This window comes from Stegodyphus dumicola, chromosome 3 (genome assembly GCF_044657685.1).
Source record: "Stegodyphus dumicola isolate Sdum_Otavi_A_Nest chromosome 3, ASM4465768v1".
In the NCBI taxonomy this organism is placed as follows: Eukaryota; Metazoa; Arthropoda; class Arachnida; order Araneae; family Eresidae; genus Stegodyphus; species Stegodyphus dumicola.
In genome coordinates this window covers 181,316,325-181,330,733 of record NC_140770.1, presented here as the reverse complement: position 1 = coordinate 181,330,733, position 14,409 = coordinate 181,316,325, and the positions used below count along the sequence as shown (strand labels likewise).

Here is a 14,409-nt window from a genome sequence, read left to right as displayed (position 1 = left end):
GAAAATTCCGTTTTGACTCCAAGATAGTATCGTCAAGTATCTTTCAAAATATGTGTAATTAAGATTTAAAATTAGATTTTATCACAGCCAATATGCTCTAAAATATATAAAACGTGCTTTTCATCCCGTTACTTTATAATAAATGTTGTCAAGTATGAACAATTAACTATTAGAAAAATATACTTAACTGAGAGACTGAAACCTTTTGTTTGAAGTATTATACAAAATGAATAACGAACGTATTTCAAACAATAACAATTTTATTTTCAACCACTGGAACTAGTTGCAATTAGTTCTTTTACAAATTGTTTCAGTCTTGGAGGTAAAGAGATGAAAAGGTTTGTGCAATGTGGGAGTTTCTCAGGGTTCCTTTGGGTTTAGATCCTGGTGGGGGCATAACTTCGGTACACTGAGACCCTTCGGGATCGAATCCTGAACAGAGAACATTAGGAAGAGCTGAGATTGCCATTTCGACAACATTGTGGAAAGCATCAACTGCTTCTTGTCCGCACTTTTCACGACCCATCTGATCAGACTTAGCCGTCAACCACTGATAACCACTGTAAGTAAATGTAAATTATAATCTACATAATATACAAATAACTGTTGGAAACATTTCGTTGGAATATATATTGAATTCTCAGTGTTAATAATAAGCTTGAAGGCTAAATAATTGTATAACCCAGTCAAACCAGTGATAAGGAGATCAATATAGATAAATTAGTTTTAAGACAACCTAATTTTGTGTTTATTCTTTTAAACCTTAATTAACTGTCATACCTTAAACAACCCAAATCAACCAAGTGTGTGTATGAAACATACGTTTTCTTCATTATCCTGGTGGGGCCTGAAGAATTTCCTTTCTTAACTACTACCATCCATTTTCACGATGTCAGTTATATTTATCTTAAATATTCATAAATCACTTAACACTTTTACAATCTAGAAGCAAAGAAACAGACTTAAAAGCTAAAATTAAATCGCGATTATTTTTCCTTAAAATCTATTAAAGTAAATTCATGTAAATAGATCAATAATATAAAGATCAAAATTGCCTTTGTGTTTTTAGATCAACATAGCTTCAAATCCTCTGATTATAAATGCATAAAAGGAAGACTCGTGAAGTCAAAAAATTCCATTTTGGTATCACATGGAGTACTCGCGCTATTTATCTTTGAATGCTTTAATATACGAAAATCGTTCTCTTTTAGGGCTTGTTTCAGGAGCTAGAACAGAAAGAAGACTATTAGATCAAGATCATATGAGTTCCTGTGGATGATCGAAGACTGTAGCTCCTTAACAGACCACGAGCTTTTTCATGGGTATGATGAAATGCGTCTGGACATTATCATCCCGAAGGAATCGACAGCCCGTCTAGGCGTACAACGAAGCCTTTACAATAAATTTTACTCAACATATTGGTACATGTTAGCATTTTTTATTTCTTTTTCTAGCTACCAACTTCTTCACTTTTTTTTATGGTTCCATCATTGCAAGAAATCGTAAGCCTGTCACACCGAGCAACGTTTACAGAGGAACCCCGTCCATTCCGAAAACGCTTAAACCATTCACAAATGTATTTTATAAATACAGCTTCATCACCGTAAAACTATTTCAGAAATTAATGACTTTCTTTCGCAGATTTATCACGCTTGAAACAGAACTTTAAATTCACTCTATGCTCAGTTTTATAGACATTACACACTTTTGCATATTAGGCAGAGTTAATAATAAATCCATAATGTCTATTCCTACGTTGTGCTCATACATGTTCAGACAAGACGAGAATTATCTTTTCTAGGCTTCATTTCTAGGCGACTACCGCGCTCGCGCATCTTACGACATCATTCACTCAGTTTTATTGCCATACTTTGTATCGCTACAAGTAAAATATTAGTTTCATGCTCAAATGTTTCAAATCTGGCATTAGACGGATATATTTAACCAAATTGGCATATAGAAGCACGTCATTATAACGCCGCTATGTTCAGTATTACTGTGTAATTACTTTATTCTTTCTGTTTACAATACAGTCCTTTAAAACAGTTAAACACTCTACGACAAATATCTCTGTAATCAGTCCTGGAAATATTATTTCTTCTATTAACTTCATTGGCTCGAGTGGTCCAATCTCGCCAAAGATCTCGATGATAATAGGCTATCGGCTAAATGACTGACGAACTATGACATTCACAATAAATGCTTATAAAGCAAGTGTCAGGCCATTTGAAAATAATCTCTTATGCTGTATAGTTTTAAGATATTTAAAGAAACCTATGAATTTTGGAAATACATTTATATCCATTATTTTTACGTTCTATTTACAAAATCTCCCGTTCCTTTGAAAGCGCCTGAGATTTTTCTAAATAAATTTAGTTAACTATACAATTTAAAGGCTTCATCGTATAACTTCAGATGCCAATTATTAAACCTGTATTATAGTGAAATAAACAAGCAAAGAAAGTTTGCAATTGGTTTCTTTTAATTTAACACTTGGGAACTGTTAGTTGAAGGTAAATTTTGATATTTTATAACGCATAGCAAGCCTCAAATATTATCACTAAGTAATAAAATTAGAAACTGGTTTAAAAACTGGCTGTAAACCTTACCAGCAAGCAATAGGCAAACGTTTCTCGGGGGGTTTGTCAGACAGATCTTCTAAACTGGCTTCAACGTAAGAGTAATAATTCTTTGCTTCTTCGGTCTTTGAAGCCTCATCAATACATTTAGCGTGTTTCAGATATTCTGAAATAGAAACATGTGTGAAAAGTCTGAATGTCTACATTTTATTTAGATTATATACATAAATAGTGATATAAATAATCAAGAATAAAATTAATTTATCAAATGAGCATTTCAAGCTTATTTTTATATAATCTGCACTGAAATATTATAAACAGCTATTATATTTTATCTGTTTTCAATCATTTTTATATTAATGAGCTTAGTGTGCTTTACCAGGAAAGGAAAATTATTTTTAAATTCCAATTATGTAGCAAATTCAAACTTCCCTTATTATAAAGTTGTTTTTTAAAAACCGTTTTAGGTGTAAATTTATAAATTTCAGTATTTAATTGCATAAATTACCTTGCTTGCTAAATTAAGTATTTCCCTCTGTATGTAATACTGTCATAAATTTACGTCTATATTTGTCCTTCTTCGAATGTATTTTAGTTTTTTTATGTATTTTAAGATGTTTTGTATTACTTTTATCTATTTATTTGTTTATCTGTTGCATTTTATGTAACAGATAAACAAATACATATATTTATACTTTATTTTCGTTTAGTTCAATTTATTGCCTGTAAAAGTGTATTCTTTATATTTTAAACTTATATCTAAGTAATATAGCTACACGTAGCCTAGAAGTCAAAATTATCAGATAGCGATCATTCTTAAGAATTTTGTAGGTGTTCAAAACTTCTTGATCTATACATCATAATTCAAATATCTCCTCTACTATTAGATTGCTGCTTTTTACATTCCTAGCAGAATATAGCCTTATGGTGATTTTGTATATTTCTTATGCAAATAAAATATTAGTTTGGAAGTGATAACTCATATTCTTCGTATGGATGTGGAGATAAAAATTGTGTGCACTTGTAAATGGTATTTCTCTGTATTCAGACAGGATATCGGAAAACCTGAACATGTTATTTATATGTTGTTTGATGTTATGCAAATTGTATTTCTATCTTTGTACTGAGAAAAAGATCAAACGCCAATTCGTTAGGGGTTTTATGCTCGCGTTGGGAGCTTTTTAGGTTGCTGAGAGTCACTGCAGTTCTAACGTTGCAGAAGTTCTTCGAGATGTGCTTCGGAATCCAGAGGTTTCTCCGTGTTCTTCACTGTTCCTCAGCTAACTTAATGTTTGAAGGCCAATAAAGAGATTCGGTCAGCATTATGTGTCTGAGGTTTCTTGAGTTCTACACTGAGGTAATCGCATGTATCTATAGAGTCCACTATTAGAGAGACGGTATATACATATGCGGTTAAGAAAGAAATTCTTCAAATGCGAGGCTGAAATAATTTTTCTATAATTCATACGATTAATAAATTATACAAAAGTGAGTTTTTGCAATTTATATTCAATGCATAAAATTAATTGATTTTAAAAATTTCCGGTAAAAAAGAAACGTATGAAACTACGAATTTATACAAATTTAATCCTAAGGATACCTTTTTTACGATTGTGGTCCAAGTTATATCAATTTCTGTTAATTTTCCTTTCAGAGGGAATTTTATAACAATTTACTTGGAATGGCATACCTCAAAAGCAGTATTTTATATAAAATAATAAATTTTTAAAGGTGAAATATGGATGAATGAAATGAAAATTCTTTAATGAAAGTCCTAAATGAAACTTCTTTGATTATAAGGTTGATGCCTACAAGGAGGAGTTTTTAAGGTAAACTGCCTCGTAATCACGTTGCACCTCAAACGTCAACTATGCAGAGAGCTCATTCACTTGGAATCCAAACCAAAATTCAGTGGTCTTAAGTACTCTGCAGCGACTAGTGAGATGCTTTAAAAAATGAATGGTAGTTTTGCAAGATCATGAAGGTCCTTCATACTGTTCTGCTGTGTAAAATTATTTGATACATATAATGGATTAGGTAGTATCGATCATTGATGCTTTGTTTCTGCTACAACAGTTGTTATACTTTTTATCGTATGTAAACCTTTTCAAAAGGCAGTTGTTAAATCATTCACTAAAGATCTTTGGAGTTACGCAATTTAGTTTGCTTTTAGGTTTATGAAAGTAATAAAACCTTATTATTACCTATTCTTTGTAACATAAATCTTAAAAATAAGTCTCACAAACTAAAACTATTCTAAAATATTAGTAAGATTCTGAATCTCTGATGAATCGAATAAGCGAACACATGAAACTCGCTACGATATGAATTGTACGGGAATGAGAATGGGAAAGTTCGTTAAAGTTGTATGTACCTTTGGCAATAAGATTAAATGAAATAATAAATAAATAAAATTAAATAAAGATTAAATGAAGTTGAATCAATTATTATATTGCTTTACTTTACAGCATAACTCCAAATTTGCGTGGGGGGTGAGCAGTGAAGTAAACAAAGTAAATCAACTTGTGAAATTAATCAAAAACTCAACTATCAATATACCATGTTTCTCATAAAACATATAAGGTATTTCTTCCACTTCCCTAGCGTGCCATCGTGGTGTAACGGTAGCACGCTGAGGTCCATTCCAGAGGTCCGTGGTTGGGTTCCCGGCGAAGGCGGTTGCATATTTTTCATCTATTCTGCTTCCAATTAACCTAATGACTCTACAAACATTGCTAAAAATTAATCAACATTTATCAGCTGAGTGCAGCCAGGCCATATATGTTTTTTTCTGTTCTCCTTTTCGAATATAAAGTAATTTATGCTATTAGTAATTCCAAAGATATCTGCAGTTTTCTTATTCAGGGAAATATTAGTTATAGCATTAAATAAAGGTTGTTTTCTTGGCCTTGTTAAAAAGTCATAATTTAATAATTCTAATAACTCAATGACATAATAAATGTCTCAATTAAGCAGCAAAACCTTCTGATATGGATGTATTTCCATAATTTATGCGTTTCCGAATCTGAAAGAAAGTTTAATGAATTCCGAAACCTTTTAATTTTTTTCTAACACTGGAGAAGTAAAATTTTTTTTAAGTACACATTTTTATTTTCAAATTTTCAAGTTACCTACGTCTTGTATTCCAGAATTTCGACTTTGGGATGGTTGTTGTTAGAATTTATGTTTTGAATAAATTGACTTTTTCATTTCAAGAAACTTAAAATTTACATACCAGTTCTGAGCTGTGATCCTTCTTGACAGAAATCCTTGTACACGGTTAAAGACCCTTCCATTAAGAATCCCATAGTTTCAAGCTGCATTGGAGTCATGCATTTATTCTGGTAATCTTCAGCACATTTCTGAGCTTTCTCCATGTCTCTAAAAGAAACAAAATCGAATTTATTGGAGAATTTCCTCAGGGGGGATTAATAAAAAAGGACAGAGAAAAAATTGCTTCGCATTTTGTGATTATTTGCAATTGATTTTTGTTGTTCTTATAACAAATTCTTAGAGGATGGAGATTGGATTGTAAAATACGGTAACATCTAAATAAGCGCACATATTTAGAATATCTATTTAGATTAAAATATAAAGTGTTTTCTTACGTTCGTTAATCTATAAAAGTGTACAGCTGAAAAATATACAAAAAGGGGACCATAATATGAATACTCTATACCTGTAACACTGTATGTCCATGTAAGTATTTGATATTGTAAGGAATTTTCTCATTCTTCACTATGGGCTTTTGTAGTAAAGCATATCCGGCTTGTAATCGAGAAATCCAGATTTCGAATCTCAGCAAGAACATCATAAATGTTTCACGCTTCCTTCTTCGAAATAAGCTTGAAGACTCTACAAATGGCACTCGAACTAAAATGTGGTGATCGTTAAATCTTCGCAGTCTGATTTGACGATCTATATTGAGGGAGAATGTAAGGAATTTTCTCTTCCCTAAGTGAGTGCCTTCGGAATCTAATTGGATTGGATTGGATTATTCAATTATGGCAAAGCATATGAGGGCTATCTGCCTAAAGGGAGGGATGCCTTCGTGGAGGACTTCCTAAGGAAAACTGACTCATATGCACATTACGCATGGGGAAAGCCACGAACACTCCCATGGAGCCAGCCCGTTCGCGGGTTTCGAACCTCGGACCGAACTACCAGTGTTCAGCGTCTTTACCACTCGGCCGCTCGTGGGCCCCGCAATCCAATTGGAAAGCAAGCCCTGTCCTGTAAGCAACCGGAAGCTTCAGAATTCAAATAACGGCAAAGACATAGCTGATTTTTTGCGCTTTTGGCTTTCAAAATTCTAATGACTCTACGATTTTATTATAAAATGAATTAAATCGTTTTATGACAGTACTAACCAGGGACACATTATTTTATACATAAAATAGCTACACAATGAAAAGCTTTTCTTTCTGCATACAGATCAATCTTGATAAATGTTTCATTTCAGCTACGCCCGCTAATCGGTGCTTCTTTCGCAGAGGAATACAAAATATCTCTTTAAATATGCTGCGGCAGCCATCATTATTTATCAGATCTTAGAAACAAAGTAAGATGAAAGACAGCTGTAACCGCGCATTTTCAAGGTTGATGCACTTTAAATTAATGCTAAACGCGGTAGGTGATCTCAGTTTTATTTACTCCACATAAAAAGTCCATGTTTGAATTCTGGAGAAGGCGTGGATGTACGAATAAATATCTGTCCCTTCAATAGGAGGCAACGATGGTCCACTTCTTAAAGGTGCCCCCGTAGTAAAGTGACCACTGTTTCAGGCCTTAGTAGTGATTAACACCTATAACTGCAAATGCCCTCCAGTGAAAGAGAAAATAATCGAAATAGTAGGGTTCCAAGTCTAGCGAGCTAAACGATGAAGGTGAGAGCTGAAACATTTATAAAAATTGCTTAATTGATTGTTTTCTAGAGATTCAGTATAGAGTGAGACTGCAACTTACAGGAAAGTCACAAAATCAAATATTTTATGTTCTTCGACGTTAGAATGTATGTGTGTCTACGATTATAGCAAAGCCTCGAGGGCTATCTGCGTAAGGAGAGGGATGCCTTCGTGGAGGACTTTCTAAAGAAAAATGGCTCGTATACATGTTACACATGGGGAAAACCACGAAAACGCTCATGCAGCCAGCGCATTTGCGGAATTCGAACCTCGGACCGAACTACCAGTGTTCAGCGACTTTACCACTCGGCCGCTGATGGGCCTCGACATTAGAATGAGTTTAGGTAATGGTATTTAATATAATGCATGTAGTTATAATAAACAATCATAATAAAAATTTAGAAAAATTTCTCCGTTTTAACTATTTCTATGCTATTTGCTTTATTATGCATGATAAATTGTCTGAAATGCAATTTAAAAAAATTTTTAAGGATTTCTGGATCAGTCTCCGTATATCCCGAAAATGTTCAATACTTTTTGCCAATTTTATACATAAAAATTAAGATTAAACTTATAAACCAGATCAAAGAACGAAATGACTTCTAAAATTTTTGTTTGTATTTTATAAATTTAATTAATTTCGAAATAATCTTTTTCCATTTTTTAAAATTGTAAATAATTATTGTTTTTTTACGCTTGTTTTTTAAAATCTGATAAAAACCAAGACTGTACTTGATTTCGAATAAAGAAATAAACTAAATTCTAAAAATGCTTACCATATGGATACGTCCATTTTGAAATTTATGCACGTCATATTTGAACGCGAAAGTTTTTTTTTGGAATATGACTTGAGTTCGATGTGTCACGACGCGCCTTACAATTGTTTTTACAATTTCCAAACAACCCTTAAATTGTCTATGAGTGTCACTACGCTTGGTGCTACTATTCAGTAAACAACTCTCACTATAACTCTAAATTTTCAAGTTTTTTTTTTTTTTTTTTTTTTTTTTTCCTACCAGTTTTGTAAATTTATTAACAACATGCTTTATGAAAGTTAATAAAGGAACTCAACCACCGAAGATGTTTCTTACATTTATCATGGAGGTGGAAAAGGACTGTCGAAAAGTATGAAGATAGTGTGCGTATTTCGGAATTTGGCTATAGCTTCTCGTATAACCCAGTTCGGTGGTGTCCACGATTGTGAAAGATTGTGAAAGATACTATTCAATTCGCTAACTTAACTTCGCCAGACAAACATCCGAGACGTTAGTCCAAGTTGAAAAATTGCTTTTGATTTGACAAACCGAAAATCATTTACAGTACATATATATTTCAAGCGACTGCATTTGTATTTTAGAACTAAACTGTGTTATAATAATGAAACTAGGTCTTGCCGCCTAGCCGGTTAGTGGTTAGTGGCTCTGATTGTAACCCAGGTCCGCATCTCGAGAAAGCGTGAATCTTTGTAAATGTACTGACTACTTACTGTAGTCTCAGTGGGATGAGGCACTGTAAATATGCTCCAGGCGAAAGCCCTCTCGAGAGATTAGTGATAGGGAAAAAGGGTGGGTGAGCCTCGGACTCGTTCCCCCGGGTTGCTCTCCTTCAAAATTGGGGAGGGAGGAGCAAAGTTGGACTGTCTCTTGCCTGGTGCCCAAAGAACTTGCCAACGACAGGCACAATCTTTCCTCCTTCCTATGATAAATTTCGTGGGCTTGCTGTGATATTAGATCTACGAGATTAGTCCCAACAACAACCACAATAGGATATTTTTATAGAAAGAAACAGATTAATTATTCACTCTTTATTTCTTAATGAAAACGTTAGATTAGTATACATTCAATAGTTTGGAACGGATTAATCACAAGTACTGAGATACCACCATATTTTATAAAATATAATACAAACTTTTACTCATTTTTTAAAGCTTGGTATATTTTAGGAGGCTTTAATTTAAAATTCCATTTACTACTTTTATTTAATTTTTGATTTGACTTTTAAGTAATTTTATGAATGCTAAGAATTTTTATTTCCATATAATTTATGCAATCGAGCTTGTTGTGTTTGATTCTGTTTGGTTTACTGAGAAAATCGGTGCTTCTTGCACACTAGCAAAGCACACTTGGGCTATCTGTTGCCTAAGGGGAGGAATGCCTTCATCGAGGACTTTCTGAGAGGAAATCGCTCGTATGCAAGTTGCACAGGAGTAAACCACGAAAACACTCACGTAGTCAACACTTTTGCCGGATATCGAGACAAGGTTGAAACTACCAGTGTTCAACGAATTTACCGCTTGGCCGCTGGTGGGTCTCGTGCCTGTTGCGTAACATCATCATTCCTTTTACTGAATCGTATACTGCCTTATATTTTCTCTTATTTTGTACCTTGGAAAGGCGAATAAATTTATATACAACTACCAACGAAGAGTGAAATACAAGTCTCTTAACTTACTCGCAAAATTTCTTCACTTGATCTTCTGTTGTTGGGAAGCTTTGTCCCATCTCCTTTCGAAATTCGGCTAAAGGATCTCCGCATGCTGTCAGTTTTTCTAAATGACAATTATGTACAGCAGCTCCAAAGGCATTGCCGGCTATATAAAATGCATGAAATAATAGAATTAATATTATTACATTAATATTTTTTCATTTATATAAATACATTTGTCAGTTTCATTATTAGGCGCATTTTCATTATACTGGATTGCTGTTTGTTGTCGTTTGTTTACAAGTTTCCGTTATTTTGTGTTGTATTATTATTGTGCAACACAAAATATTGGAAACCTGATAACAAACCAGAACGAATATTTTTTTTTCAAAACGGAACGTTATGAAGCACTAATATAAACACTAATATGGACACTGCATTTTTTGTTTTCAAAATGAAACAAAATATAAAATATACATAATCAAATCACTGCTGCCATCTAACTGAATTATTAGTAGATTCTATCAGATATATTATTAATTTCATTTAGTAGAATAATTTTAAATTTAAAAAGAACTTAAACATTGGTATTTAAGCTCCGGTTTAAATATTTCAGGTTAATACTGCAGGCTCATTTAAAAAAAAAAAAAAAAAAAGAAAGAAAAAAATGAGTGGTGAAGAAATTCAGAAGACGATTTAAAGTGTGTGTTATGTCATAAATATAATTTTGTCTCACACACACTTTTTTCTTTTCATCTTCTTCCCCCCTTTTTTTGTAAACAAATGTGTACTACAATATAATTGTATCTCCCAGAGCACTTTTTCTTTTCTTCTTTTTCCTCTCTCTCTCTCTTTTTTTTTTTTTTTTTTTTTTTTGTAAATAAGTGTATATTACAATGTTTTCTTTTACGGTTAAATTACTGTACTGAGTTAATCGCTCTTATTATTTAGCACCTTTCTATGAGATGTGATTCCTTGTACAATTTCATAGATTATCGTATTTTAAAACTTTAATTAAGAAACAAAATATGGAAATCTCTCACACTATCTCGTAATTATTTATTCTTTGTTACCAAGACTACTAATTAGCATTCATTTACATGCGTTAAATGATATATGAAAATAAGAATATTTGCTGCATGAGATATTTTGCCAGAAATAAAATATTTTTAAAAGAAGGTCAGAAGAAAGATCTTTAGACAAAAAATTTTTTGATGAGCACACAGATATGAATTTTCAAATAGGTGTAATTTTAAGCCTGTTTTACGTAATTTCTAAATTCTGAAAAAACGTTTCATATTGAAGGAAAAGATCCTAAATTTAAAACATCTTAAGTAATTGATCAACAAAATTATTAATTCCATTCAAATCATGTTAAAATTCTTTTGTGGTTTACTTTTTATTTAGCATTCGCTTTATAAGCGCTTATGAAAATTTAAAGTTAAGGTATTAAAATTTATTGGAGAAATATTTAAAATGTAAATGATTATGCAAAATAATAAAAATTTACTTCCTCAGCTTATACATTTAAAGAAATTACATTTATTTATGGAGCTCTCTCGCACACTCGCACAAAGAAATATGAATAAAAATAAAATACCCGTCATAAAAGTCTAAACTTTAAATAATGTTTAGCAGTAGGTAGTTTAACTACAAGTTGAAACTTTTTCAGAATGTTCAAATATTTATATAATCTTTGTTCTATTACTTTTAACATTTTCACATGTACTATAAATAAATAAAAATAATAATAACTTCTGTGCGAAGTGAAGTCGACATACTAAAAATGTGTTGAATACTTAAGTGTGCAGTTTACTTCCAACACTTCTGCATGAATTTTAAAATTTAAACAATGCATAATGTATTGCGTAAAACCTGCATAATTATAAATCTTTTTGATTTTTTTTCTTATTTTTAGTGGAAGGAAAAATGTTAAAAATAATAAAATTATAATGTAAGAAAATATGTATTTTAAGTTAAATAAAATTAAAAATTTTTTAAGTTTATTTCTAGAGTACAGTTTAAACAAAAGTTTCTAAATTTCAGATTACTTATTGAAAATATATTTATATCGTACGTTCTTTAAGCGTAGTCTGGTTTAAAATTTCCTTCATTCAGTTCAGCTACAAAATTACTTAAATAACTAAACAACGTAGTTTGGCTTATGTGTTTCCCTAAATATTTTTTATTTAGAGGGTTTTAAAGTGTTTAAAATATACTATTCTATGTTTTCTGCTGTTTATTAAATCCATCCAAATTTTGCAAGGTAATTCGCTGTTACGCTTGGAAGAACATTGTGTTTTAATGTTAAATATTGGGAAACCTTCCTTGAAAACTGAGAATGTTACACAATTACAGGGGAATAATTGAAATAACGATGGCACAGAAAGTGTAATAATATTACCAGTAACATTATTGCAGTGTATAAAAAGGATTAATCAGGAAACCACTCACAAATTATTACATTCACATCTGTATGACATTAACAAGTACCTCGTTAATCTTTGACTTACATACATTCATACATAAATAAACACATAAAAAAGAAGAGGGGGAAATGCAAGACCTGGAAGGGAAAGGGAATGATAAATGAAAAAAATTACATAATAAATTTGAAATATTTAAAATGTTTCGCATTTATGATTAATTCTGAAAGTAGTTTTTTTTGACAGATGTAAGCTATGAATTTTAAAATAAATGTAGTTTATGATTTTTATGTTAAAATATTTGTCATGAATGATTACTTAGCGTTATGAAATTATTTTATCACATTCAAACCTTTAGTAATTTTAAAACTATCTTAAGTTTGCCTAGGCTCTGACCCTCCCAACCTATCAAAGATGACTATGGGCTTTAATTTTATTAATCAAACAGTACTAGTTATGCATGGGAGTGGTGTAGTATGCACAGAAAACTGCAGTGCAACAAGAACTGACTAATATTTTATCATAAAGGTATTATTTACCCCACTCTACTGGGTTAAATTAAATAAATTAAATAATACAAGCGACTTTGAACTTGAACTTACCCACAGCCAAAAGCAAAATGTTGATGATTAGAATCTTCATGTCTACACGCTGTCAGAGAGAAAGCAATTAAACTATCGTTTCATCGTGGATGCCTACATTTATATAACTTAACAAATAACATAAAAAGAGAACACGTTATTCACATGGATTGGAGGAAGAATGGTGTTTCCAGATATTTTGTTTGATGTCACCCTAAGTCATTCATAAGGGAAACGCCCTCAGGCCATGTAGACCGAAACTTTTCCTTACTGTCTCACGTGACATTTTTAGTCTTAAGCAGATGATTGCGCAATAATTTATTAATCACAAGCCTATTAAGTTTAAGGTACGGGTGGCATAAGCGTCGTCCACCAAGAAATGGACTTTTCATGGCCGAATATGCCATTACCAACGATTGTGTAAAAACTGTTTTCCTCTGATTCAAAAAAGAAAGCATTGACGTCAAAATGCGGTTCGGTTACTCAGTTATCATCATTCTGAATTTTAATTCACCTTATTTTTTTTAGGGATACTATCGATAGGGTAATTTAAGATGCTTTTTAATGGAGCGTGACGTCAATTTAACTGGTCGTGTAATTTAATGTTGTTCAACTTTAGTTTATGTTGTTTTTATTCAAGACCACAAAGAAAATGTTTTTTTTTTTTAATTAATATTCAGTTTAATCTGTAGATACTAACATTCTCGTCGCTGTTTAACTGAAATACAATTTATTTATACCATTTTAATCAAAAAATTTAAATAAGTTTTACGAAAAACATTTATTGTTTTTCCCTATGTTAGTTTGAGGCCCGATGGGCGCAGTGGCTAGCGCGTCTCGTAGCAGCACCACAGGTCCAGGGCTCACTTCCCCGGGTTTGGCAAGGTTGACTCATGTTTTCATTCCTTCAGATGACCACTTGTTCAGGGCATATGCTCATGCACCCCGGGGCCCACTTTCAGGAAAGCAGATATTGGGGCACTGATGGCCATAGCTCACCAGGGCTGTTTCGTACTGAGTTTAGTATAGTTTAAATTAAGAGACAGTTTAAATTAAGAGAATTTAATTACAAAAAATTCTTTACGTTCCTATTAAAACTGTTTCATAAAGTATTTTAAAAAGGGAAATCTAATAGATTAAAAAAATTTTGCAGCCCATGCAAGAATGCTTTATTTTAAAGCGGGAAGTCATATACAAATCAAAAATGTATTGTAATTATTATAGTTTTTCATGTCCAAAATTTTACAAAAATATAATTTAAAATAACTGACTTTATCAAGACTTATTAAGCGTTTATTGTTTCATAAATTATCAAGTATGACTTGTCTAGACATTGTAAAATTGTTTGTTCATTTCAGAATGCTATTAACCTTTAATACAAATGTGAGAAAAAAAACACCAATTCGAATAGAAGTATACAATTTTGCGCCCATAACAAATTTTATGCCAAGAATTTAAAATAACTGTAAATAATATGCCTCAGATTATATCTACT

The 14,409-nt window shown here is 32.0% G+C and overlaps 1 protein-coding gene across 1 annotated transcript; it reads right to left on the bottom strand.

The window, feature by feature from the left end:
• Nucleotides 1-242: 242 nt before the first annotated feature.
• LOC118188430 (uncharacterized) lies at nt 243-13,094 on the bottom strand. Its single transcript, XM_035358870.2, has 5 exons — nt 12,936-13,094; nt 9,935-10,073; nt 5,815-5,960; nt 2,610-2,745; nt 243-560 (listed from the first exon to the last, which is right to left on the bottom strand). The coding sequence occupies exons 1-5, from the start codon at nt 12,973-12,975 to the stop codon at nt 311-313; spliced, it is 711 nt and encodes a 236-aa protein (XP_035214761.1). The 5' UTR covers nt 12,976-13,094; the 3' UTR covers nt 243-310.
• Nucleotides 13,095-14,409: the final 1,315 nt, after the last annotated feature.

Bases quoted from the DNA above. Each gene is read 5' to 3' on its own strand.
- LOC118188430 (XM_035358870.2), bottom strand. From the start codon at position 12,975: ATGAAGATTCTAATCATCAACATTTTGCTTTTGGCTGTGG. The intron at 10,074-12,935 runs GTAAGTTCAAGT...CATTTTATATAG, and splicing joins CATTTTGCTTTTGGCTGTGG to CCGGCAATGCCTTTGGAGCT. The intron at 561-2,609 runs GTAAGGTTTACA...ATTTACTTACAG, and splicing joins CGTTTGCCTATTGCTTGCTG to TGGTTATCAGTGGTTGACGG.